We start from the raw sequence: 26555 nt of genomic DNA on the forward strand, positions 1-26555 counted from the left end.
TTCACTCCGGTCGGCTCATTGAAGTGAATGACATACGGGAGCGCATACGGTCACATACGGGAGCGCGAGGTTTTAGCTCCCTCCTGCCGTATGCGCTCCCGTATGGGACAAAACGTAGTGTGGACCCAGCCTAAGCTGCAGTGTGAAGATGAGTCAGCAGGAGTGGGAGATGATTAACCCCTTAAGGACCAAGGGTGCACCTGTACGCCCGTGGGAATTTCGGTCCCCGCCGGGTGGGGACCGGACCGGGGTGGCTGCTGATATCTATCAGCAGGCACCCCGCGCAAATGCCCAGGGGGGTCATCAGACCCCCCCATGTCGGCGATCAGCGCAAATTGCAAGTGAATTCACACTTGCGATTTGTGCGATTCCGGGTCATTACGGGTCTATGGTGACGAGGAATATAAGGGGGATCACGGGTGTCTAAGACACCCAGGATCCCCCTGAAGAGATAGGAGTGAGGTGGCAGGGGTGACACCCCTCCTATCCCTGCTATTGGTGGTCTAGACGCGACCACCAATAGCAGATCGGGGGCGGGGGGGTTAACTTTTGTTTTCCCCGTTCTGCCCACCCACAATAGGCGGGGCAGAACAGGGAACCGACAGAGGACCGAACGCCGAAGATCCACTTACCTATCCGGAGGCTGCGGGCGACGATCGGCGTCGGAGATCGGCAGGCGGCGATGTCGTGCAGCAAGCTCCCTGGATCTGATGGAAGCCGGTAAGTTGCCTAGCAACATCTGGAGGGCTGCAGCCCGAGACCACTATATAGTGGTCTCTATACTGTAGCACTCCTGATGTTGCAAAACTACAACTCCCAGCATGCCCAGACAGCTGTTTGGGCATGCTGGGAGTTGTAGTTTTGCAACAGCTGGAGGGCTACAGTTTGAGATCACTATATGGTAGTCTCTGAACTATAGCCCTCCAGATCTTGCAAAACTACAACTCCTAGCATGCCCACACAACTGTTTGCTGTCTGGGCATGCTGAGATTTGTAGTTTTGCAGCATCTGGAAGGCCACAGTTTGCAGTGGTCTCTATACTGTAGCTCTCCAGATGTTGCAAAACTGCAAATCCCAGCATGCTAGGAGTTGTAGTTGTGATCCCTCCAGCTGTTGCATAACTACATCTCCCAACATGCCCTTCGGTGTTCAGTACATGCTGGGAGTTGTCATTTTGCAACAGCTGGAGGCACAACGGTTGGAAAATATTGAGTTAGATAACAGAACCTAACTGAAGGTTTTCCAACCAGTGTGCCTCCAGCTGTCTGTCAGTACATGCTGGGAGTTGTAGTTTTGAAACAGCTGGAGGTTTGCCCCCCCCCATGTGAACATACAGGGTACATTCACAAGGGCAGGTTTACAGTAAGTTTTCTGCTTCAAGTATGAGCTGCGGCAAATTTTTTGCCGCAGTGCAAAGTCCTAGCAGGGAACTCACTGTAAACCTCTGCCAGTGTGAATGTACCCTAAAAACACTACACTACACTACCACATAATAAAGGGTAAAACACTACATATACACCCCCTTACACTGCCCCCCCCCAATAAAAATTTAAAACGTATTTTACAGCAGTGTTTCCAAAACGGAGCCTCCAGCTGTTGCAAAACAACAACTCCCAGCATTTCTGGACAGCCACTGACTGTCCAGGCATGCTGGGAGTTTAGCAACAGCTGGAGGCACCCTGTTTGGGAATCACTGGCGTAGAATACCCCTATGTCCACCCCTATGCAATCCCTAATTTAGTCCTCAAATGCGCATGGCGCTCTCTCACTTCGGAGCCCTGTCGTATTTCAAGGAAACAGTTTAGGGCCACATATGGGGTATCTCTGTACTCGGGAGAAATTGCACTACAAATTTTGGGGGGCTTTTTCTCCTTTTACCCCTTATGAAAAGGAAAAGTTGGGGTCTACACCAGCCTGTTAGTGTAAAAAAAATTTTTTTTACACTAACATGCTGGTGTTGCCCTTTACTTTTTATTTTCACAAGATGTAAAAGGAAAAAAAGACCCCCAAAATTTGTAACGCAATTTCTCCTGAGTACAGAAATACCCCATATGTGGACGTAAGGCTCAGGAGTGAGAGCACACTATGTACATTTGAAGCCTAAATTGGTGATTTGCGCAGGGGTGGCTAATTTTACAGCGGTTCTGACATAAATGCACAAAAATAAATACCGACATGTGACCCCATTTTGGAAACTACACCCCTCACGGAATGTAACAAGGGGTATAGTGAGACTTAACACCCCACATGTGTTTGACAAATTTTCGTTAAAGTTGGATGGGAAAATGAAAAAAATTATTTTTTTTCACTAAAATGCTGGTGTTACCCTAAATTTTTCATTTTCACAAGGGAAAATAGGAAAAAAGCCCCCCCAAAATTTGTAACACCATTTCTTCTGAGTAAGAAAATACCCCAAATGTGGATTTAAAGTGCTCGGCGGGCAAACTACAATGCTCAGAACAGAAGGAGCGCCATTGGGATTTTGAAGAGAAAATGTGTCCAGAATTGAAGGCCACGTGTGTTTACAAAGCTCCCATAGTGCCAAAACAATGGACCCCCCAACATGTGACCCCATTTTGGAAACTACACCCCTCACATAATGTAATAAGGGGTACAGTGAGCATTTACGCCACACAGGTGTCTGACAGATTTTTGGAACAGTGGTCCGTGAAAATGTAAAATGTAATTTTTCATTTGCTCAGCCCACTGTTCCAAAGATCTGTCAAATGCCAGTGGGATGTAAATACTCACTGCGCCCCTTATTAAATTCTGTGAGGGGTGTAGTTTCCAAAATGGGGTCACATGTGGGGGGTCCACTGTTCTGCAAAAATTAGATTTTTTTTTTTTTACATATGCAAAAGTTGTGAAACCCCTGTGGGGTATTAAGGCTCACTTTATTCCTTGTTACGTTCCTCAAGGGGTCTAGTTTCCAAAATGGTATGCCATGTGTTTTTTTTTCGCTGTTCTGGCACCATAGGGGCTTCCTAAATGCGACATGCCCCCCGACCAAAATTTGCTCTCAAAAAGCCAAATATGACTCCTTCTCTTCTGAGCATTGTAGTTCGCCCATAGTGCACTTCAGGTCAACTTATGGGGTACCTCCATACTCAGAAGAGATGGGGTTACAAATTTTGGGGGGGGATTTTCTGCTATTAACCCTTGCAAAAATGTGAAATTTGGGGGGAAAAACACATTTTAGTGAAATTTTTTTTGGACACTATCAGAACTATTAGCGTGGGAGAACCCTAGTCAGCGTGGGAGGGCTCAAAATCAAGTCTAAAGTCCTAAGTCTGCAACAAGTAAAGTCAAGTGGGTGTAGAACCTGTCCTATCCTCGGACCATGTAAGTTAACGGTACCCTGGCATCACAAAGTTATACATCTAACCACCCTGAGCCACGAACAAGATCCATACACCCTGTACCCCAGTCAGAACACTAGTGCGCTATCACATGTACAGGTTATGTGAAGGTAACAGGAGTGTGGTAATCTAGACAACAAAACAAAAAAAAAAAATATTACATCAACCTATAGATTATTTTCACTCATGCCGTTTTGATGCAATTCTTGAAGTCACAAGTGGGAGTGGATAAAAAAAGAGAAGTATACGTTTTCCTACATACTTGACATCTGCTTCAAAAACTACAGCAAAACAACATGTAAGAATACAGCTTCATAGAACTGTAGTATGCTACTGAATTTATAGATAGAAAGACAGAAAGATAGATAGATAGAAGATAAATAGATAAATGGACAGACAGATAGATAGATATGAGATAAATAGATAGATATGAGATAGATAGATAGATAGATATGAGATAGATAGATAGATATGAGATAGATAAATATGAGAGATAGATATGAGAAATATATTACATACTAGTCAAACCAGTTTCCCCCAGAAGAGCAGCCATCTGTATACAGCTGTCTCAGACTTCTTGTCCATGAAGAGATGCCTGAAAATAAGCCTCAGTACTTTACTGGGTCTCCTCAATAAGGAACAGTACCCACTGATCTTCATATAATATTATTACTCATGTGTTATTTATATTTCATGTAATGTATTTACATGAAATAAAAAGACAACAACAAATAAACAAGAAGGAGCAGAGATAACTCAGATTTTTTTTTAAAATAAAATTTAGTTTACAATTACATTTTGGGATATATGTTTGTATATATATATATATATATATATATATATATACCGTATTTATCGGGGTATACCACGCACCGGCCTATAACACGCACCCTCATTTTACCAAGGATATTTGGGTAAAAAAAGTTTTTTACCCAAATATCCATGGTAAAATGAGGGTGCGTGTGTGCGCGTGTATACCCCGATACATCCCCAGGAAAGGCAGGGGGAGAGAGGCCGTCGCTGCCCGCTTCTCTCCCCCTGCCTTTCCTGGGGTCTAGAGCCCTGCTGCCGGCCCTTCTCTCCCCCTGGTAACCGGCGCCGCTGCCCGTTCTGTCCCCCTGACTATCGGTGCCGGCGCCCCATTGCCGGCGCCGATAGCCAGGGGGAGAGAAGGGGCAGCGGCACCCATTGCCGGCGCCGCTGCTCCGCTGCCTCCCCCCATCCCCGGTGGCATAATTACCTGAGTCGGGTCCGCGCTGCTCCAGGCCTCCGGCGTGCGTCCCCTGCGTCGTTGCTATGCACGGCGCGGCGCACTGACGTCATGCGTCGCGCCGTTCAGCGCATAGCAACGACGCCGGGGACGCACGCCGGAGGCCTGGAGCAGCGCGGACCCGACTCAGGTAATTATGCCACCGGGGATGGGGGGAGGCAACGGGGCAGCGGCGCCGGCAATGGGTGCCGCTGCCCCTTCTCTCCCCCTGGCTGTCGGCGCCGCTTCTCTCCCCCTGGCTATCGGCGCTGGCAATGGGGCGCCGGCACCGATAGTCAGGGGGACAGAACGGGCAGCGGCGCTGATAGCTAGGGGGAGAGAAGGGCCGGCAGCAGCGCTCTAGACCCCAGGAAAGGTAGGAGGAGAGAAGCGGGCAGCGACAGCCTCTCTCCCCCTTCCTTTCCTGGGGGTGTATCGGCGTATAACACGCACACAGACTTTAGGATAAAAATTTGAGCCTAAAAAGTGCGTGTTATACGCCGATAAATACGGTATATAGTGACATTCCATCTCTGGGATTAGCTCTGGGATTGTCCTGGTCACTTGCCACGGGACACGTTTCCTCGTAATAACACGCCAGACAACCGTTCTGCATACAAGTCTGGCACCTCGCCAGCTTTATTTACACAGGTTTCAGGTAAAACATAACTCAGGAACAAACCAAAGTCCTAGACCGTCTGGTCACTGACTACACATGTAAGCATGCCCTGACTACTAACTGGTGAGCTACCCTCAGCCAGCATAAAACATGTGCCCCTGCAACCTGTTTTACTCACAGTTCACACTGTCACTTAGGGCCACTCACAGATTCCAGCTGTGTGCTTCCTCAACAGGGCCCCAGTGTCTCCCCCTACAGCGACATGCTGTATCCCAGGGAGAGCCTCAACTATTCTGTTTCCTTTCTTTTTAAACACACTTTCCCTTCCTGGTACCTCATTAATCAGGCCACAGGTGGAGCATTCAGCAGAGTTAGCAAGGGAAATACATCCTTTCCTTGCCACACTGCCCCAATATATTCTCTCAGGCCACTTTATTAGGTACACCTTGCTAGTACCAGGTTGAACCCCTTTTGCCTTCATTCTTGGTGTCATACTTTCTACAAGGTGCTGGAAACATTCCTCAGAGATTTTGGTCCATATAGACATGATGACATCACACAGTTCCTCCATATGGACATGATGACATCACACAGTTCCTCCATATAGACATGATGACATCACACAGTTCCTCCATATGGACATGATGACATCACACAGTTCCTCCATATGGACATGATGACATCACACAGTTCCTCCATATAGACATGATGACATCACACAGTTCCTCCATATGGACATGATGACATCACACAGTTCCTCCATATAGACATGATGACATCACACAGTTCCTCCATATGGACATGATGACATCACACAGTTCCTCCATATAGACATGATGACATCACACAGTTCCTCCATATAGACATGATGACATCACACAGTTCCTCCATATGGACATGATGACATCACACAGTTCCTCCATATGGACATGATGACATCACACAGTTCCTCCATATAGACATGATGACATCACACAGTTCCTCCATATGGACATGATGACATCACACAGTTCCTCCATATAGACATGATGACATCACACAGTTCCTCCATATGGAGATGATGACATCACACAGTTCCTCCATATGGACATGATGACATCACACAGTTCCTTCATATAGACATGATGACATCACACAGTTCCTCCATATGGACATGATGACATCACACAGTTCTTCAGTATAGACATGATGACATCACACAGTTCCTCCATATGGACATGATGACATCACACAGTTCCTATGACATGATGACATCACACAGTTCCTCCATATGAACATGATGACATTCCACAGTTCCTTTATATGGACATGATGACATCACACAGTTCCTTTATACGGACATGATGACATCACGCAGTCCCTATATATGGACATGATGACATCACGCAGTCCCTATATATGAACATGATGACATCACACAGCCGTTGGCTGTCCGGACATGCTGGGAGTTGTAGTTTTGCAACATCTGGTGGTCCAAAGTTTGGAGACCATGGTTCTACAGCATATATTTCTGGCTATCTCTGACATTGGACACCACAGTAGGCTTCTCCTTCTAGGACTGCCTATAGTGGTATACACTGTCTCAGCCCTCCTTATGACTCACAATCCAGGCTGTCACACACTTTACTGGAATAACAGGAAGGTGGAGATCGAAAGTAAAACATTGAGGCTTAATGGGAGACGGCAGGAGTTCCTGGGGACCCTGCTGAAGGAAAATTGAGACCATCACAGATGAGAACATTGAGACTATCACAGGATTCCTTAAAGTGAGACCCATCTGGAAAGACCTGACTGGCAGCCCGTCTGGATTCTTAGGGGGTGGGGGAGCGAGGCGAGAAAAATCCACAACTTGTACAATATATACGAATATGTGACCATTCCAATCTGGGATCATGGAGCTACGAGAGTCCTCCCGCCTCATAGTACTGTGCCTGGGCATTGTATTGTGGAATATCCCACAGGTAAGAGCGGGGCACTGGGAGGACGGCCATGTGGTACTGTGTATGCCATGTGCTTGGGCACAGCTACAATCTGGGAAGGTATATGAGGGACTACAGTTGGAGTTTAGATATAGGAGGACTGTAGATATAACAGATATAATGGAAGTGCAGCTGGTGCTTAGATATTGGGAGCGGTGGTCAGGGCTATGATAGAGGGGACTGCGGTTACAACTTAGCCATAGGGGACTGACAGTAGCGAAGATTTGGAGGGGCTGCAGATCAAGCTTGGAAATAGGGGAACTGTGGCTAAAAGTTAGCTATATGGGGACTGCGGCTGTTGTTTACATATAGGGGACTGTGGCTAGAGCTTATATATAGAGGGACTGCAGATAGAGTTTACATACAGGGGGACTGCAGAAGGTGTTTACATATAGAGGGACTGCAGATACAGCTTACATATAGGGGGACTGCAAATAGCTTACATATAGGGGGACTGCAGAAGATGTTTACATATAGGGGGACTGCAGATACAGCTTACATATAGGGGGACTGCAGATACAGCTTACATATAGGGGGACTGCAGATACAGCTTACATATAGGGGGACTGCAGATACAGCTTACATATAGGGGGACTGCAGATACAGCTTACATATAGGAGGACTACAGATACAGCTTACATATAGGGGGACTGCAGAAGGTGTTTACATATAGGGGGACTGCAGATACAGCTTACATATAGGGGGACTGCAGATACAGCTTACATATAGGGGGACTGCAGATACAGCTTACATATAGGGGGACTGCAGATACAGCTTACATACAGGGGGACTGCAGAAGGTGTTTACACATAGGGGGACTGCAGATACAGCTTACATATAGGGGGACTGCAGATACAGCTTACATATAGGGGGACTGCAAATACAGCTTACATATAGGGGGACTGCAGATACAGCTTACATATAGGGGGACTGCAGATACAGCTTACATATAGGGGGACTGCAAATACAGCTTACATATAGGGGGACTGCAGATACAGCTTACATATAGGGGGACTGCAGATACAGCTTACATATAGGGGGACTGCAGATACAGCTTACATATAGGGGGACTGCAGAAGATGTTTACATATAGGGGGACTGCAGATACAGCTTACATATAGGGGGACTGCAGAAGATGTTTACATATAGGGGGACTGCAGATACAGCTTACATATAGGGGGACTGCAAATACAGCTTACATATAGGGGGACTGCAAATACAGCTTACATATAAGGGACTGCAGATACAGCTTACATATAGGGGGACTGCAAATACAGCTTACATATAGGGGGCTGCAGATACAGCTTACATATAGGGGGACTGCAGATACAGCTTACATATAGGGGGACTGCAGATACAGCTTACATATAGGGGGACTGCAGATACAGCTTACATATAGGGGGACTGCAGATACAGCTTACATATAGGGGGACTGCAGATACAGCTTACATATAGGGGGACTGCAGATACAGCTTACATATAGGGGGACTGCAAATACAGCTTACATATAGGGGGACTGCAGATACAGCTTACATATAGGGGGACTGCAAATACAGCTTACATATAGGGGGACTGCAGATACAGCTTACATATAGGGGGACTGCAGATACAGCTTACATATAGGGGGACTGCAGATACAGCTTACATATAGGGGGACTGCAGATACAGCTTACATATAGGGGGACTGCAAATACAGCTTACATATAGGGGGACTGCAGATACAGCTTACATATAGGGGGACTGCAAATACAGCTTACATATAGGGGGACTGCAGATACAGCTTACATATAGGGGGACTGCAGATACAGCTTACATATAGGAGGACTACAGATACAGCTTACATATAGGAGGACTACAGATACAGCTTACATATAGGAGGACTGCAGATACAGCTTACATATAGGGGGACTGCAGATACAGCTTACATATAGGGGGCTGCAGATACAGTTTACATATAGGGGGACTATGGCTAGAGCTTACCTATAGGGGACTGTAGCTAGAGCTTACATATAGGGGGACTGTAGCAGAGCTGAGTTTGTGATCTAATTCTTTTGGGTTTAGCTCCAATCACAGTCCCTGACCCATTCAGCACCCTTTGAATACGCAGCACTGTGGGAGCTCACACCATGTCACATGCTTGACTACCGCTAACAGATATTTGCATACGTTTTTTTCTGTTGCGTCCTCAAGGATGTAGTAGAGTTGACTTTGTTATTTTCTCTGTAATAACTCGAGTTAAGATAAGACAATATTTTGACCATAAAACGCCTTGATATATTGCAGCACATTCTGCCAGGTGACAAACTCAACTCTGTAACACACAAATAGCGCACTCATTCGCTTTCTCCTATGGCCACATGTATGGGAGTAAACTTTTCGATCGGTCTGTACTGTTCAGGGTTAATAGTATGTCACCATATGACACATGAATGGGAAACCAGAGAGTTTCAATATCTGTTATCTGTTTATCATCCTCATCGCTGCGGTTTCCAGATATGAGATGTAACGTGTCAGGACAGCTCATCTCCGTAGTACAAGTGTATGTAGTGGGGCTGAGATTGTCAGGTGAAGTAGAGTTGACTTTGTGTTAGATCTGTATAAACAATCCGGCCCTCCACCTCTCATACAGCTAGAACCATAGGCATAGCGGGCAACTTGTGTTTTCCAACCACTGTGCCTCCAGCTGTTGCAAAACTACAACTCCCAGCATGCCCGGACAGCCGATGGCTGTCCGGGCATGCTGGGAGTTGAAGTTTTGCAACCCTCGTTGGAAAATTCTGACCTAGGCTCATGCATACATTTTTAATATGTTTTATAAGTAATGTAATGTATGTACACAGTGACCTCACCAGCAGAATAGTGAGTACAGCTCTGGAGTATAATACAGGATATAATTCAGGATCAGTACAGGATACGTAATGTAATGTATGTACACAGTGACCCCACCAGCAGAATAGTGAGTACAGCTCTGGAGTATAATACAGGATATAACTCAGGATCAGTACAGGATAAGTAATGTAATATATGTACACAGTGATCTCACCAGCAGAATAGTGAGTACAGCTCTGGAGTATAATACAGGATATAACTCAGGATCAGTACAGGATAAGTAATGTAATATATGTACACAGTGATCTCACCAGCAGAGTAGTGAGTACAGCTCTGGAGTCTGGCCACTAGAGGGAGCATCTTCCTGTTTGGGCTTCCTGTGAGCGTTTGGTGTGCTCGACCTTGAGAGTGATCCACCTCTCTCCCAGGGGCGACCTTCCTTTCCCCAGAGGGGGGGTTCGTTTCCTGGTATGAGCGAAGAGCGGAGAACCCCAACACCTGCCCCCCGAAGTAGGTCCGCGGGGGGCAGGGGGAGCCAGCGACCAGTTGCAGAGGGACCAGCATCAGGAACTGCACCAGAGGTCTCTGGGTTAAGGCGCTCTGCCAGAAGATGCAGCGATGTATCTCCAGCACCTCCTGAGCCCATGGAGACGAAGAGCAGCCGCAAGGCTGCTCCAACAAAAGGTACTACAGGTACTATGGACTGTGATACTCCTCCTGGAGCAAAGCCAAATGCCCATGGAGGTGTGGAGGAGGATTGGGCAATGCCCAGGGCCCAGGAGCCTGGAACCACCTATGGATCCCGTGTTGCAGAGATACTTCAGGGATATAAAGAAGCAAGGAGCAGCTTGTATAGGCTCCAGGAGGAGGTACAGGAGGCAAAAGCCTTAATGGAAACTGCGTCAAAACACCAGAAGGCTGAGCTGTCAGCAAGGATTAAACAGCTTAAAACCAGCATCAGCAATCTAAAGAAAAGGAAAACTTTTATTTTGGAGAACAGCGGGCCATTTAAAGAAAAGCTTCAGAATGAAGATCGCTTTGCAGAAAAGGAGAGGGAGAAGCAAAGAAAGCTGAGGGGGCTTCAGCCACGGGTGGAGGAGGAAGGAGACGTTGCGGAGGCCGATAATGTTGAGCCAAATCCACCCGGGGGTCTGCAACATCTCACCCCATACAGTGGGCTCCCTGCAGGGCAAGTGGCAATGTCATCTGGCTGCGGCCCTGGTGGTTCGGGGGATGAGAGTAGCACCAGTCACCAGGGAGGGGCGCTGATGGCCCAGATCCAGCTCCTGGAGTCCCCAGGTCGCCTCCAGGACTTCACGTTTGGACATGAGTTACCAGAGGAGGCACCTGGGGGAAGGAAAAAGAAGAAGTCAAAGAAGACCAAGCTCCAGGAGCAGGTAACATTTGTATATACCCCCCTCCCTGAGCCCCCCGGACTGGCCGCAGGGTCAGCTCACTGTGTGAACCCCATTTCTCAGCCCAGCCTGAGTTCTGCTGTGGACTCAGTGCAGGAGAGTGGGGAGAGTATGGAGTCTAGTGTGGCGGTGAGCTCCATAGCTGTTTGCAGTAACAGTGGTGGAGCAGACAGTGTATCGGCTGTGAGGTCGGACAGTGATATTTGCCCAGCGATGGGCAGTAAGGGCTCTGGCACATTGGGTTGCTCCCTAACGGGAGGGGGGGGGCGATTTTGTGCCAGAGTCGGCTGCGGGAGCTCCGGTGGCTCTGAGCGTTGGCACTGCTGTTCCTTTGGAGCAGCGGTGTCGTCGTGGAGGAGCTGCCGGGGCTAAGATGTCTTCGCCTCCCAGAAAGACTGGACTTAAACCCCTATTTTGTATTGGCGCCGCTGATCCAGATCAGCGGCGCCCAGGAGCAGGAAACTCCAGTACTGATGAGGCGGAGGGTACCAATAAAAACAGGGCTGGGGCCGCTAATAAGCAGGCTAGGCAGGCTTCCCGGTCCTTGTATAAGGGACCGGTGACCTGTCCTGTGGTGGTGGCTCCAGCTCCGGTACCCAGTGATGCTGATGGTACAAAATCTGCACCAGAACACACCGGTCCAGCCAGTATGAGTGAGAAAGTTAATGTAAAAGTGAATGAAGGAGTGAATGTATCTGTTAATAATTTGTCTGGGGCTTTGAATGGTGGTTTGGGCTGTAGCACGGGTGGAGGTATGGGGGGCACATTAGCTAAAACATGTGACAATGGTTTGGGTATGGATTATGTGGAGGAGGGTGGTGAAGGGGCGCAGATTAGTGGTGGGGATGTAGGGCCTGGTCCAGTTGCACCCCCAGCGGTGGCAGCACCGGTACGCAGCTACGCAAATGTCACCGCTGGGGGGAGGGGGGCACCTTCCTCGTCCTCTGGCTCTGGGGAGAGCAGTTTGCAGCAGCGTCTCCTGGGGGCCTTAAGGAGAGGGGAGAGATCGATCAATGTAGAGGGTAGGGAGGTTGATCTATCCTTCTGGATAGAGAGACATGGTCTTTCAGCCTTCCGAGAGGAAAGAGGGGGGGATAATGTGTGGTCCCTCCCTACAGCCGGGCCAGGTGGTCTCCGTAGGAATGTGGTCCGGCTGAGATGGAGAGGCAGTGATACATGTCCTCCAAGATCTAAAGTTGTTGAGCTTCTGCTGAAGTTGGGCTTTAAGGCAGCTGACATCTACGCCTTAATACATCCTTATGGTACCCCTGAGTTTGATATCAGCTTTGTTCGGCCGGAGGGGCTTGAGCTCTTCTGGTCGAATTATGAGCTGATAAAGAATGAACCCGGCTGGCGAGACTTTGCCATTCAGGCGGTGTCTCGCCAAAATAATGTCAAGAAAGTGACAGTTTTAACCCGTAACGAATCACTCTCTTGTATTGACATCATGACGTGGCTAGGTCGGTATGGAGAGGTGGTGGAGGTCCCAAAAAAGAACAGGGATGAATATGGCATCTGGTCAGGGGCCTGGACGTTTATGGTCAAACTGAGGCGTTCAGGAAACACAGTTACCCATATACCATCTGCGACCTTCCTCGGAAGAGATCGTATCCAGATCTTCTACCAGGGTCAGCCGAAGCTCTGTCACAGATGTGGTGACCCCACGCATTTTAGTGCCAATTGCACTGTGCAGAAGTGCACTCTGTGTGGGGAAATAGGTCATCTCGCTGCATCTTGTGCGGAGATTAGGTGTCACCTGTGTGGTGACTTAGGTCACCCATTCAGTCGCTGCCCTCGTTCCTTTGTCAACGCGGTTGTTGCCCCGGTGGGAGTAAGCCTTGAGGTGGATTCTGCTGGGGCGATGGCCGTCGGGGATGAAGGGGTGCAGGGGCCAGGGAAGAAAAGTAAGCAGAAGACGCCTGCCCAACTGAGGCGTCTCAAGAAGCGCCAAAGGGATAGGGAGATTCAGGACTCACAGGAGCATCAACAAACTGGGGTGACTCCTGATCCTGTCCCTGCGGCCAGTCTTACTGCTGAGGCCCTGGGGGATAGTGAACTGGATGAGGAGATTGGGAGGATCCACAAAGAGGGGGATGCCGTCTCCTCACTGTCCTCCCATGGTGAGAGCGCGGATGAGGACAGTGGGGGATGGGCAGAAACAAAGCGGGGTACTCGGAGGAATAAAAAAAGAGGAGATGTAATATCTTCTCCCACCCGCCAGATGCCAAAGGAAGGTACAACTGATCTCCCTCTGATTGGTCTCTCCAACCGGTTCCGAGCCCTCCGCGACATTTCCTCTTCGGAGGGGGAGGAGGCGGGGGGTGAGGTTCCGGATGTTGCGGGGGGGCTCACAGGAGACGCTGAGTCCTCTCTCCCTGGGGAATCTTTGTCTTCAGGGGGGGAGACTGGCCCAGAGTCAGGGGACGAGGAAAATGTATATAATGGGAAAATGGACACATCCATCTCACTAAAAAGGGGTAAACCATCATCTGAGGAGGAGGGTGGTGGGGTGGATGGGAAGGATGGTGGGAAAAAGAAAGCTATCTAACTCAATCACCCTCGATGGCGGCACCCTCTCCGTTGACTCTGGCATCCATTAATGTTGCCAGCATTAAGTCAGATACAGCTCGATTTGCGGCCTATGATTTTTTTGCCCACATTAATGCTGATATTTTATTTTTGCAGGAGACCAGGCTAACAGATATGTCATCTATCTACAAGGCTAAAAGAGAGTGGAGGAATGGGCCCTCCTACTGGTCTCTTGGGGCCGAGCCGTATAGCGGAGTGGCGGTCCTTTTTACTTCAGCGGTAGAATGCCGACGGGTTATCGAGTTAGAAATGGGGAGGTGCCTGATCTTAGATGTCCTCATGAAGGGACAAGAACTTCGCCTTATTAACATCTACGGCCCACAGTCTAAGTGGGACCGGAAGTGTCTCTTTATGAGGATCAAGCCCTATCTTTTTACAAGTCGGCAGGTGGTCTTTGGAGGGGACTTCAATGCTGTCACGAGGCCCCAAGATAGGGGAGGTTCCAGAGACAAGCTGACTTATGATAGCGTCGCCCTTAATAGCATAGCAAGTGAGGCTCGCCTGGTGGATGTCCACATCCGGTACACCCCAGGCCACGCGGGATTCACCTATCATAGGGGTAGTTGTAGGTCTAGGATAGACAGGTTTTATTTGAAGGAGGAAGCCGTCTCTTCAGCAGTATCTGTTGTTGAGGTGGAGTTCTCCGATCACTGTTTAATTTTGTTTTCTCTGAATGTCACAGAGACCCCCCGGATGGGCAGAGGCTATTGGAAGCTGAATTCGTCTCTCTTGGAAGAAGCGGAGATAAGACAGTCCTTTGAGGATTTTCTTCAGAGCCAGGTACCATTGCTGGGCCTTTGTAGCAGTAAGTCAGAGTGGTGGGAGATCTTCAAGAAAAGGGTTGCGAGATTCTTCCGCCAGCTCTCGGGCCTCAGAAGCCTAAACAAGTACCGTTTGTACCAGGGCCTGAGGAAGAAACTTGAGAACCTTGTCTCGACTGGAGGTAGCCGAGAGGATATCTCCAGAGTGAAGTCCTTGTTGATGAAGTGCCAGTACGACAGACACGCATCTTTGGTTTTTGAGAGGGATTACGGGAAGTACCGCTCGCCCGACCCTTACAGAAACTGCAAGATGTCAGTGAATAGTAAAATAGTCTCAGGACTGATTGATAGTACGGGATCCTTGAAAAGGTCCAGATCAGGGATCCTGGAGGTCGTCAGATCCTTCTACTCGCACCTCTTGGGAAGGAAGGATCTAGATCGAGATAAGGTATCAGCTTTCTTGGCTGAAACCATCCCTGAACCAGGAGTAGACCCCTCTCTTGACGTTTTGACAGAGATGATCCGGGAAGAGGAAGTCAGGATGGCGATTGATGGGCTTGCCCTCAAGAAGTCACCCGGTCCGGATGGCTTAACATCTGAGTTCTACAAGACCTTTAAGGACACTTTGGTTCCCCTCTTGACTGCGGTTTTTAATGAGTGTCTATCCTCGGGCACTCTGCCAAAGACAATGAGGAGGTCAGCGCTGATCATCTTGTCAAAGGGTAAAGACCCGTCCCACATTGAGAATTGGCGTCCCATAGCTCTTCTCAATGCGGACAGAAAGATTCTGGCAAAAGTGCTGTTTAACCGGCTGGTGGAGTTTGCACCCCGGCTCCTTTCGGGGGCTCAGCATTGCTCTGTTCCGGGCCGCAGTACATTTAGTGCTGTGCTCGGTGTCCGGGAGGCTGTGGAGCAGGGTAGGGCTGGCCACTGGAAGGGGTACTTGCTGTCCTTGGATCAGGCAAAAGCGTTTGATCGGGTTAACCATGAGTACCTCTGGTCTGTTCTTCTGAGATATGGCCTGCCGGGGGGGTTTGTTGATTGGCTTAAGACCTTGTATGCAGGGGCAGAGAGTTTCCCGCTTGTGAATGGTTGGATTGGTCGCTCCTTTGAGGTTGGGTCTGGTGTCCGTCAGGGTTGTCCTTTAAGCCCTTTGCTGTACGTGTTTGCAATTGATCCTTTCCTTAGGAGGATTGATTGTGGACCGTTGGCAGGGGTGAGAATGGACCTGGCGGTGCCGGATTTGGCTCTGAGGGCGGTAGCGTATGCTGATGATGTCACCGTGTTTGTCTCCTCACAAGAGGAAGGCCAATGGGTGATGTCAGAGGTGGACCGCTACTCGGAGGCATCCGGGTCCAAGATCAACCAAGATAAGTGCGAGAGTCTCTGGCTGGGAGGGGGAGATCCTGGTTTTGATCTCCCGGACGCCCTTCCAGAGCCCCAGGAATCTGCAAAAGTTCTCGGCATCGAATTTGGCCAAGGGGATTACCCCAAACAAAACTGGGACAGCAGGCTTAAGATCGCCGCTCAGAAGGTGGATCAGTGGAAGGGTTGGTCTTTGACCCTCCGGGAAAGGGTTAACCTGATCAAAACATTTCTGCTCCCTTTACTGATATACTTGGGCAGTGTATGCATGTTGCCAGAACCTCTTTGGACCCGGGTCTACAGTGTGTTCTTCCAGATGTTATGGGGGAACAGACTGAACCTAGTGAAGAGGGAGGTTACTTACCGTACGAGGAGACTAGGGGGGTTGTGTATGGTCAACCCTGTGGTGTTCCTAGTGAATACCTTTCTTAAGACCAATATAGCAAACCTCTGGTCAGAGAGGGCTCCTCCGTGGGTATCCTCCTGTAGGGGATGGTTTTGGCCTTTCTTCCAGGAATGGGAGACAGGAGGGCAAGTGAAGGATCTTCGCACACCACACGGGCATCTCCCGGCTTACGCTACCCCGGTTCTGAAGGTTATTCGTCGGTGGGGTCTGGGGATGGGGGAGATTAGGACTCTGTCGAGGAAATTCCTTGACAAGAGGGTCCTGTCTTCTCATTTCCAGAGGCCATTGGCGCTCAAGGACTGCCCAAGTCGGGATCTGGAGGTGGGTTTAGAGCTTTTGAATTCTATCAGGATCCCCTTGAAGTTTTGGGACTTGACTTGGCGCTGTTTCCACGGGAAACTGTGTGTGAGGGACAATCTGAAGTGCAGGAGCTCTGATGACCGGGGATGTCCCCGCGAAGAGTGTGGAGGCATGCTGGAAAGCATGGGGCATTTTCTGCTTCATTGTCCCTTTAACACAGAGGTTTACACCAGGGTGGGCGCTTCCATTGGTTGGCCTCGGCTGGCCAGTCTCTCCTATGCGGAATGGGCCTATGGGGCATTCAGAAACCTTGGAGGCTGGGACCGGTGCACTTTATTCCTAGTCAGCTCAGTGGTTAGGTACTACACGTGGAACGCACGGTGTTTAGTGTCGACGCAGCGTAAAATCCTCCCTGTGGATGTGGTGGTTAGGAACATTCTCGGTGACCTGGTGAAGGTGCGTTCTCTGGAGTACGAGAGGCTGGGTGCTGGCAGGGCCTCTCGTCTATGGAGGGGCTCTGCCTTTAAAGTGCCTTAGCCTGTTGTCTCCCCCTGGTGGTGGGCTGATGCTGGCACATTAGTCTTTTTGTTTTGAGCAGTTGGTTTATGGTAATATAGGGCTTGCAGGCGCTGAACTTGAGCTTTAGGGGTTTGTTGTTTGGCTTATAGTGTTATATGTATTTGTTATTGTATTTATTTTTGTAGTCTATTTGTATACTTATGTATTGTATATATTGTTAGTCTGTGTATATTTTATGTAATGTATATATTGTATATATTGTGTGATGCCACCTGGGGTTTGGGTTTAGTTTAGGTTGGGTGGTGGGTTAAAAAGGGGGGAGGGGGTTTGTATGGGACTTTTATATATACAGAAAATCCTGGACTGGTTCATGGACGTCTGGTAACATGTACTGGGGGCATGGGATGCGGGACCAGCTCAGGGCCAAAAAAAAAAAAAAATAAAAAAAAAATAAAAAAAAAGTGGTGTTATTTTGTTTGTGTTGGTTTTTATTATTTTGTATATATTATTGTTGTTGTTGTTGTTATTCTTTTTGGTATATTACTGGTATTGGGTTTTTGGTATTGCAACTGGGCCAGGAAATTCACATTTAGTATTAGTGTATATTAGTGTATATAGTTTATTAGTATGGTATGGGTATAATGGGTATTATAGGAATATGTCTTTTGTAAATATTGTATATATTTGTTTGTGTGCAGGAATGAGTGTGGGGTGGACCGGTGTTGTATTTTATGCTATGGTGTTTGGTTTTATGATTCGCTATATTGATTATGTTCTGTCGGATATGGTATGTTTATGTTTTGTAATTTTTTATTGTTATGTTTGAAATTTTAATAAAAGATCTACAGGATATAACTCAGGATCAGTACAGGATAAGTAATGTAATGTATGTACACAGTGACCTCACCAGCAGAATAGTGAGTACAGCTCTGGAGTATAATACAGGATATAACTCAGGATCAGTACAGGATAAGTAATGTAATGTATGTACACAGTGACCTCACCAGCAGAATAGTGAGTACAGCTCTGGAGTATAATACAGGATATAACTCAGGATCAGTACAGGATAAGTAATGTAATGTATGTACACAGTGACCCCACCAGCAGAATAGTGAGTACAGCTCTGGAGTATAATACAGGATATAACTCAGGATCAGTACAGGATAAGTAATGTAATGTATGTACACAGTGACCTCACCAGCAGAATAGTGAGTACAGCTCTGGAGTATAATACAGGATATAACTCAGGATCAGTACAGGATAAGTAATGTAATGTATGTACACAGTGACCCCACCAGTAGAATTGTGAGTGCAGCATATGAGTATAATACAGGATATACAGTAACTCAGAATGTGTACAACACAAGTAACAAGTTATTTATCTACAGAGTGTCACCACTTTGATTACTGATTCTGAATCTACTGAATCAGGATAGATGTGTCATGTTTTAGTATAGTATAAGTAAATAGCTATTGATATCATTATTACATTAGCTTCATGCAGGGGTGTTGGGTGGTGCAGATCTAGCTGATCAGGCCCACAGGCCCTCTAGTATAATATATTGCACATGGTAGGTGGGGATATTGTTACACATTCTGCAGTGAGGCTTCAAGCTTCTCCTCTGCTTAATGAGTCACTGTGGCTCCACCAACAGAGCTGCATATTACATTATTCATCATTGGACCAGTAGCTGTAGCCAGGCCTTTATTCACTTGGGGATAATAATTAGGTTTTGCCATATGTCTACTTACTGTGTGTGGTGGCCACTGGTGTAAAGTGTGCTGACAGTGGTTGTGGGTAACAAATAGACACAGTTTGTGACACCAGGGTAGTGTTAACCTCCACACTTCAAGCATAGCAGCTTCCTGGGCCAAGCTCTGGGGCAATAACGACCGCAGATGCAGGGTTACGGAAACTGCTTTTCCTTTACTCAGGAACTTGCAGGTTTAACAGGAACAGTTTTATAATTAGTGCAAAGTTCACTGGAGAATACTTAAGGGATCACAGTTGCTTCTAGGCACTATGGGACTTGTAGTTCTCGCTGACTAGCTGGTTTTGGAAAGAAATTACCTGTGTTTTTCCATTCCTGGATAACCCCTTTAAGTATTCCCAAGTGAAGTGCAGAGTCAGCTCCAAAGCCTTTTACAAGTAACCAGTCAAGTTCCAAGTCCAGATCAGTATAAAGTATCTTTCAGCAAGAAAGAAGCTAGTCAGCGAGAACTATCAGTCCCATAGTGCCGCCAGATTGGATCTAATGGGATCGAAGTTGCCTGAGGCTTTCCATCTCCTGTTTTCTTTTTGGAACTTGACTTGTCTGAACTTGACTTGGACAGAGCAAGGTCTAGTTGGCGGGATCCTGTGAAGGGTGTCACTCAGGAACAGATTGATGCCGCAACTGGATCTCCTAGGCCTGTCCCCATGTGGTGAGGTACAGGTCCACACCAGAGGTCTGAAGGTGACCGCAACTCTCCACTGACCTAGCTCCGCCCTGGCTAGCCAGACTTGGGGGAGCAGGGCAGAAGCCCCGATTGGCTGAGGCAATCATGTGATCCCCCAAGAATCCTCCGGCACCAACAAGTTAACCCCTAAGGGCACAAAGAGCATAACAGTGCATTTGACAATACATTTTACAGTGGAATACTTCATAAGACATAACACACTTAAACTTGGAGTAGTGAAGCCCAGAAAAGACATTTAGTGAAGCACCTGAGGCAGCGTTTACCTGACAGGGCGTTTTTCTGTACTGGGACACCTCTCCACAGGAGCTTGATGGCTTTGATGCCACCATGTGCACCACCACCATCGCAATTGTGCTGACACTTGTCTCCTATGGGCAGATAAGAGGCACAAGAGCTGTCAGGCAGCCGCTCCTCTCCCTCCTGTACTGAGTGTTCAGATGACCGTGGTTTCTAATATCTGAGATATCTCTGATAATCGAGCCTTCTTACAATTTTATTCCGCCATACTGTGCATATAACTTAAGCAATCCTGGCTGAAGCAAGTTTGTATGAATCAGAAGAGATTGTAAGGGATTTTCCCACCAAATACACTTGCACATTCATTTGATAAACCCAAGGTGGGACCCCACCTATCATGAGAATGGGATTCCCCATTCAAAGGGCCGCAGTCTCCATGAAGTTCAATGAAGAGGTGGGATCCGTACCTATCAGGTATTTATGACACATCCTGTTGATAGGCCACAAAATACTGAAAATGGGATTATCCCTCTATTACAATCTTCTGAAGTCCTGGTCTGGATTATCTAAGTAATTGGCTGACTCTTTGTCGTATACCAAAACCAATATTACCGGAGCAAAGAACTGTTGCAGATATAATAGTAGACATAATCATAGCGGATCCTATTAAGAAGCAAGATCCCAATTCTGGGCACATGTAGTAGGTTATTCATATTGAATGCAAAATAGTTTAGTCTAATCATGAACAGTGGTTCCCAATCTTTTTTGGCAACTAGGTGGCAAAGGTCTTTAGACAGCTCTTTGCATTACCCATCATGAGATGTATCTTGTGTGACACCTTGGCAATGAGACCTTTTTGTAGCCCTTGGCAGCTCATTTTTACCACCCCCCCCCCCCTCCCATATAAGTGATTAATAGGGATTGACCGATTATCGGTTTGGCCGATATTATCGGCCGATAATCACGATTTTGGACATTATCAGTATCGGCAATTACCTTGCCGATATGCCTATAATGCCCCGCTCCCCGCCCCCCCCCCCCGGCCAGAGACGACCGTTGCCACCGCTGCCCCATTGCCTCCCCATCCTCTGGCCACATACCGCTGCCGCTGCCCCATTGCCTCCCCCATCCTCTGGCCACATGCTGCCGCCGCTGCCCCATCACCTCCCCCCCCATGTTCCAAAAAGAAAATAATTTCCTCTGTAGTATTCAGCAGCTAATAAGTACTGAAAGGATTAAGATTGTTTTATAGAAGTAATTTACAAATCTGTTTAACTTTCTGGCACCATTTGATTTAAAAAGTAAAGTTTTCCACCGGAGTACCCCTTTAAGATTTCTCCCATCTAAGACTTGTCTCCACAGAACCTGCCAGGCAAACATTTTAGGCTCCTTTCTGTGGCACAAAGCCTACTTCTGAGCATGCTCTGCTGTTTTCCTTGTCCCCCCCCCTGTCCCCCTCCGTCTCTTTTTCCTCTTTGCGGTCCCCTCCGTCTCTTTCCCCCCCCCCTCCCCCGTTCCCCTCCGTCTCTTCCCCCCCCCCTGGCTCTGGAGGCAGCGGCCCCTGGGGGGCTGCTGCTGTTTTAACTCCCTATGTGCAAATGGACGCTTATTAACGTCCATTTGCGCTCCTTCAGATATAATGCTATATACGTTATATCCGTGGGGTCCCGGTTGCTCTTAGCAACCAGGACCCATGCTATGCCGGACATCGCCGATCGGGCAGATGTCCGGTATTACATCTTTAGACGCGACGATCTAAGTTCATCGCCGCGTCTGAAGATGTACTTTCAAGCATCCAGGCTGCTCAGTCGGGCTGACTGGGACAATCGCGATCTAATTGCCTTGTCCCGATCAGCTGGGACACAGCAGGAGGGTCACTTACCTGCCTCCTGCGCGTCCGCTCGTTGATTGATTGCTCCAAGCCTGAAATTCAGGCTTAATCAATCGTTGATAGCACCGATCATTGCCATGTTAATACATGGCAAGTGATCAGTGTTAGGAGCAGTGTTAGGAGCAGTGTATGGAGCTATAACATTGCAAACAAAAAAAAAAAAGAATTAAGTTAATAAAGGTCATTTAACCCTTCAATAATAAAAGTTTGGTTTGCCCCCTTTTCCCCATCCAAAAAGAAAATAAATAAATAAATAATACAAAAAAAAAAAAAATATATATATATATATATATATATATATATATATATATATATGTGTGTAAATAATGGGAAAAAAAATCGATAAATAAATAAAAAAATAAAAGTGTATGTATGTATATATAGGTATAACTAGAAATAAATAAAAAAAAATAAAATAAAATATGTGTGTTGCAGACATGCATGTATGTGGTATCTCCTCATGCGTGCATGTCTGGGGTATAACAATATGTCGTCGTTTGAAGTGTTCCGTCTATGGCGTGCACGCAAATATAAATAAATGAATAATTCAAATAAAATAATTTTAAATTAAAAGAAATAAATATAAAATTTCATTATACACATGATATACATAATAAATAATATTGGTAATTTAATACACATATGACATTTCTGTTTAGCATATTCGGTCAATTTTTTTACTATATGTATTAATAAACGGCGTTCACAAAAAAAAAAAAAATAAATAAATAAAAAAAACAATCCGAGAAAAGGGCAAGGGTACTGCGGGTCTTTCGGATTACGGCGCAAACTATTTGAGCTCTCCTATCGTCCCCTCTCATTTACCCAGCTTCTCACTCCGCCCACGCTGGCACCTCTCCCCTTACCACCCCCCCCCCTGCCCACTGCGTCTGCCCCCCCCCATCACCTCTCCGCCCCGTGTTCCCAGATCTCCCCCCCCCCTTCTTCCTCCTGCCTCTCCAATGCCCCCCGTGGAGGGGTAGTGAGTGTGGTGGCGGAGTGCCCGCGACCCGGCGGTCTCCGACTTGCCTTGTCCCACGCCTGCGGCGGTGGTGAAGTGGTTCTTCCAGCTGTTGGCTTCTCTATCTTCTGGAATTGGTGGGTGTTCTGATGCGGGGCTTGGCCCCTTCCCCGGTTAGTGCGCTTATGGCTGCGTTCTGTGCAGTGTTCATCCTTTTGTTTCTGTGTGTATGTTGAGTTTGGTCTCTGGTTGGGAGTTGAGTACGTCTCTTCTTGGGTTCTGGCTGTAGGTCAGTGGTCTGAGCAGCCATCAGTTGAATGTGTATTGTGTGGGAGACCAGAGTTCTAATCCTGCTTTCCTCCTCTATTTCAGGGTGCTTTGGTAGGGTATCATAAAAAAGTAAAAAAAAAAAATATAAAAATTTTTCTGCGGTGAGTGCTCTTTTGGCCTTACGCTCTGGGTGGCCGGGTTTGGCAGACTTGGCTCCTGCGGCTTGTTCCTTTTCCTGATTTGGTGGGTGCCGCCCAGTTACGGTTTTGTTTCTTTTGGTTTTCTCCCCCTTTTGTTTGGTTTATCTCTCCGTATTTTCCCAATCTCTGGTAGGCATGGGACTTCTGTATGTCGTTTTGGGTGCTTTAGCTGATGTGTTCGGTGGGTAGGTTTCGCTTGAGTCTCCGGGGGTAGGTTCGCTTGAGTCTCTGTTTGCCTTGCCTTGTGAGTTTTTCTGTTCGTGGTGGTATTCCGGAGGGCGATTCTCCTGTGCTCTGCGCTTGTGGGGGTGTGGTTTGTTGTTGCAAGGCTGACATGCAAATTGTGAAGCGTTCCATATTTGGTGCTCGCTTCGGCAGCACATATGTTAAAATTGGAACAATACTGAGTAGATTAGCATGGGTTCCGCATGCCGCGTTGGCGTTGGTCTGCTGCTTTCCTGTGGTCAGGGTGTGATTGCGTTTTTCTCTGTTTTGGTTTCTTCGGGGCTCGCTAGGTGCCCTGGTTACGGTCCTTGCTGGTTTCCTGATTGTTCCACGTGGAATATGGTTCCGGGTGGAGTTTTTTCCTCCAGGTTGTCTCTGGCCGCCGAGGGTGTGTGGTATCTGTGCCCCCGCATATGTGCCCCGGGTGCGCTAAGGGCTGACGTTTCAGCTGGTTGGGGTTTTTTCATGTGTCGTGCAGTGGACAGGCCTGCTTTCTGTCCCCCGTTCCAGCTCACGGGAACCTCGCTCTGTTTCCGGATGTGGCCGGTTTGGTTGGTTGTTGGTGTGGTTTGGTTTCCCAGTGGTGCTGCTGGGGGGTTTAGCCCTGGGTCTTGGTAGTCAGTGGGTTTCTGCCATGCTTGGGTTTTGTTAGCGCTTTTGCCTTGGTATTGGTTGTGGGACTTTGGGTGCTTGCTTCGGCAGCTCATGTTCTGGACTTGTAACGATACTGTGTGGGTTGGCTTGGCCCCTGCGCTTGGTAGCGCTCTAATTTGGTGTTACTTTTCTTCTTTTCTGGGGTGCTTTGAGTGATCGTGGCGTGTTGTCGGTCTGACATTCGGGGAGTTGTCACTGATATTACTCTTGCGGATTTCTTCTTGTGTTCAGCTTGTTGTGCCTAGTGCTTCGCTGTTTGGAGTTACTATTTATTTTGGGGCTGTGCTCCCTGGGGTCAGTATTGGGTGTTGACGCTTTGTCTCGTTTTTCTCTGGCAGTGGTTCCGGAGGTTGCTCCCTTGAGCGGAGTCGGAAGGTTTGCCTGTGTGGCTGGCCCGTGGGTCATCGTGGAGTTTGGTGTGTATTTCTTGGTCCGCTTTGGTGGCTCCTGCGACTTGGTCACACTCACGGTAAGGTGTTTGCGAGTGGTTGGTGGTGTGGTGGCCGGGATGTCTACAGTGGAGGGGGGTCCCGGAGGTTCCAAATGTGTCTGTGGATAGGGGATTTGTTTTTTTCGTACCTGGAATGCCCTTTGTAGTAACCTTCCGGGCTCTGATGTTTATTCCTATTTCGTTTTCATATGATGTGATGACGGAAGTTGACTGCTGTGTCACCTCTCCAATTAGGTTCGAGATTTGGGCTGTGTTCTCTGTGCATCCAAATAACATTCTTAGTACATGACGCCGGGTATCTTCACCTGTTCATGTGAATCACCTTCTATTCAAAAAAAAGGAGAAAACAGGTGGGTGGCTTTCCCATTGTGCTGCGACCCAGTGGGGTGCGGTTGGCACATGGCGGGGGGTAATTTTTTCTTTTCTACTTTGTGGTTGGTGGGATGTTGGTGCGTACCTAGGGGCTGGGCCCGCGAGTGGGTGGCCCTGCTGTCGGCGACCGGTTTTTCCTATCATTTTTGGGTCACTTGGTGGCAGCTGCGGGTCGGATTTTTGGTTGTCGCTTTTGCGTCGTTTTGCTCATCCGAGGTTTGCGCTGGCTTTTTTTGGGGCTATGTGGATGGGGCACTTCCTTTCTCCTCATCTGGGACTGGGGTGTCTGTTTTTTGGGTGCCTATTTTGTGCAATTTGCGACACAGTAATAAAAAAAAAAAAAAAAAATTATAAAAATTAAAGGCCCCCTTTTTTGTCCGAGACTGCTTCGGCGATCCAGGTAGCGCAGCTTGTGCTGCATGGGGGTCAGCGAATGACTGTTTTTTCGGGTTGTCGTCCTATTGCTTGACGGGGCGGCTGTGGGGCGCCCCCCCCTTTTTTCTTTTTTGCTCCACGCCCCCGATTATTCAGTTTCGAGTTTTTGGTCTGTTTTGGGTTTTGCTTTTCTTTGATAGGATGGGGTGTTGTGAGTTTGAGATTCGCCCTCTTTTGTATCGGGGCCGGCGGAGATGGCTTGGTTTCCGGAGAGGGTAGCGCAGCGCGTGGGGCGCTGGCGATCTGCATGTTGCGTTGCTATTTTCGCCCAGTTTGATTGTTTCCCATATGTGTTATGTTTTGCGAGTGGTTTTCCGCAAGGTGGTGCGAGTGCTGCGGCTCTCTTCGGTGTATGGGCGAGTCTGAGAGATGTGTTCGCACAAGAGTTATTAAAAAAAAAAAAAGATTAATAAATAAAATGAATGAATACAAATTTATATAAGTAATAGGTCCCGGCGGCAGGTACCTTGGATTTCCTGGAGAGGAAATGTGTTGAGCGGATTTCCTGGAGAGGAAATGTGTTGGGCGGATTTCCTGGAGAGGAAATGTGTTGAGCGGATTTCCTGGAGAGGAAATATGTTGGGTGTGTCCGGGGGGCTGAAGTGGCCCCAGGTGTTGGCTATCCAGTATCTCTTGGGTGGGGGTCGGAGCCCAGTGTAGGGCTAACTGGTCTCCTCCGTGGCGGTAAGAAGACGGTGAAAGCGGGGTCAACCCGGGGTAGACCTCCACACAGGACGGTGTGGCAGCACCTCTCGGGTTGGCAAGAAGCCAATCGGTGTCTTTGTTACAGTTAAATTGTTATTTATATAAGTAATTTTATAAATAAAGCTGTGGCCGATCCCCACCCATAAAAAGTTGAATTGTTGTTGTGTCAGTTATTATTTAATTAATTATTGTAATAAGGGGGAGGGGTAGTTATAGCCTGCTAGGAGCTAATTGGGTCTCAACAGTCTGGAGGGGCAAGCTGTGCATAACTAGCTTGCCCCCTGACTGGTGAGCAGTTAAGGGG

The 26555-nt window shown here is 47.8% G+C and overlaps 2 protein-coding genes across 4 annotated transcripts in view; one reads left to right on the plus strand and one right to left on the minus strand.

Annotated features, from left to right (window-relative positions):
- SCNN1A (sodium channel epithelial 1 subunit alpha) overlaps positions 1–26555 on the minus strand; it is a 244685-nt gene that overhangs the window by 170416 nt on the left and 47714 nt on the right. The window lies entirely within an intron of this gene.
- LTBR (lymphotoxin beta receptor) overlaps positions 1–26555 on the plus strand; it is a 214515-nt gene that overhangs the window by 107477 nt on the left and 80483 nt on the right. The window contains exon 1 of one of the 3 annotated variants that reach the window (XM_056530734.1): positions 6680–7188. The exons of the other annotated variants lie outside the window; for them this stretch is intronic. Within the exon in view, the coding sequence (XP_056386709.1) occupies positions 7120–7188 (69 nt within the window). The 5' untranslated portion in view covers positions 6680–7119. Of the gene's footprint in view, positions 1–6679; positions 7189–26555 lie in introns of those variants that run through there. 3 annotated transcript variants of the gene reach the window in all.

The sequence above is a fragment of the Hyla sarda genome, chromosome 7 (assembly GCF_029499605.1).
Source record: "Hyla sarda isolate aHylSar1 chromosome 7, aHylSar1.hap1, whole genome shotgun sequence".
Taxonomy (NCBI): Eukaryota; Metazoa; Chordata; class Amphibia; order Anura; family Hylidae; genus Hyla; species Hyla sarda.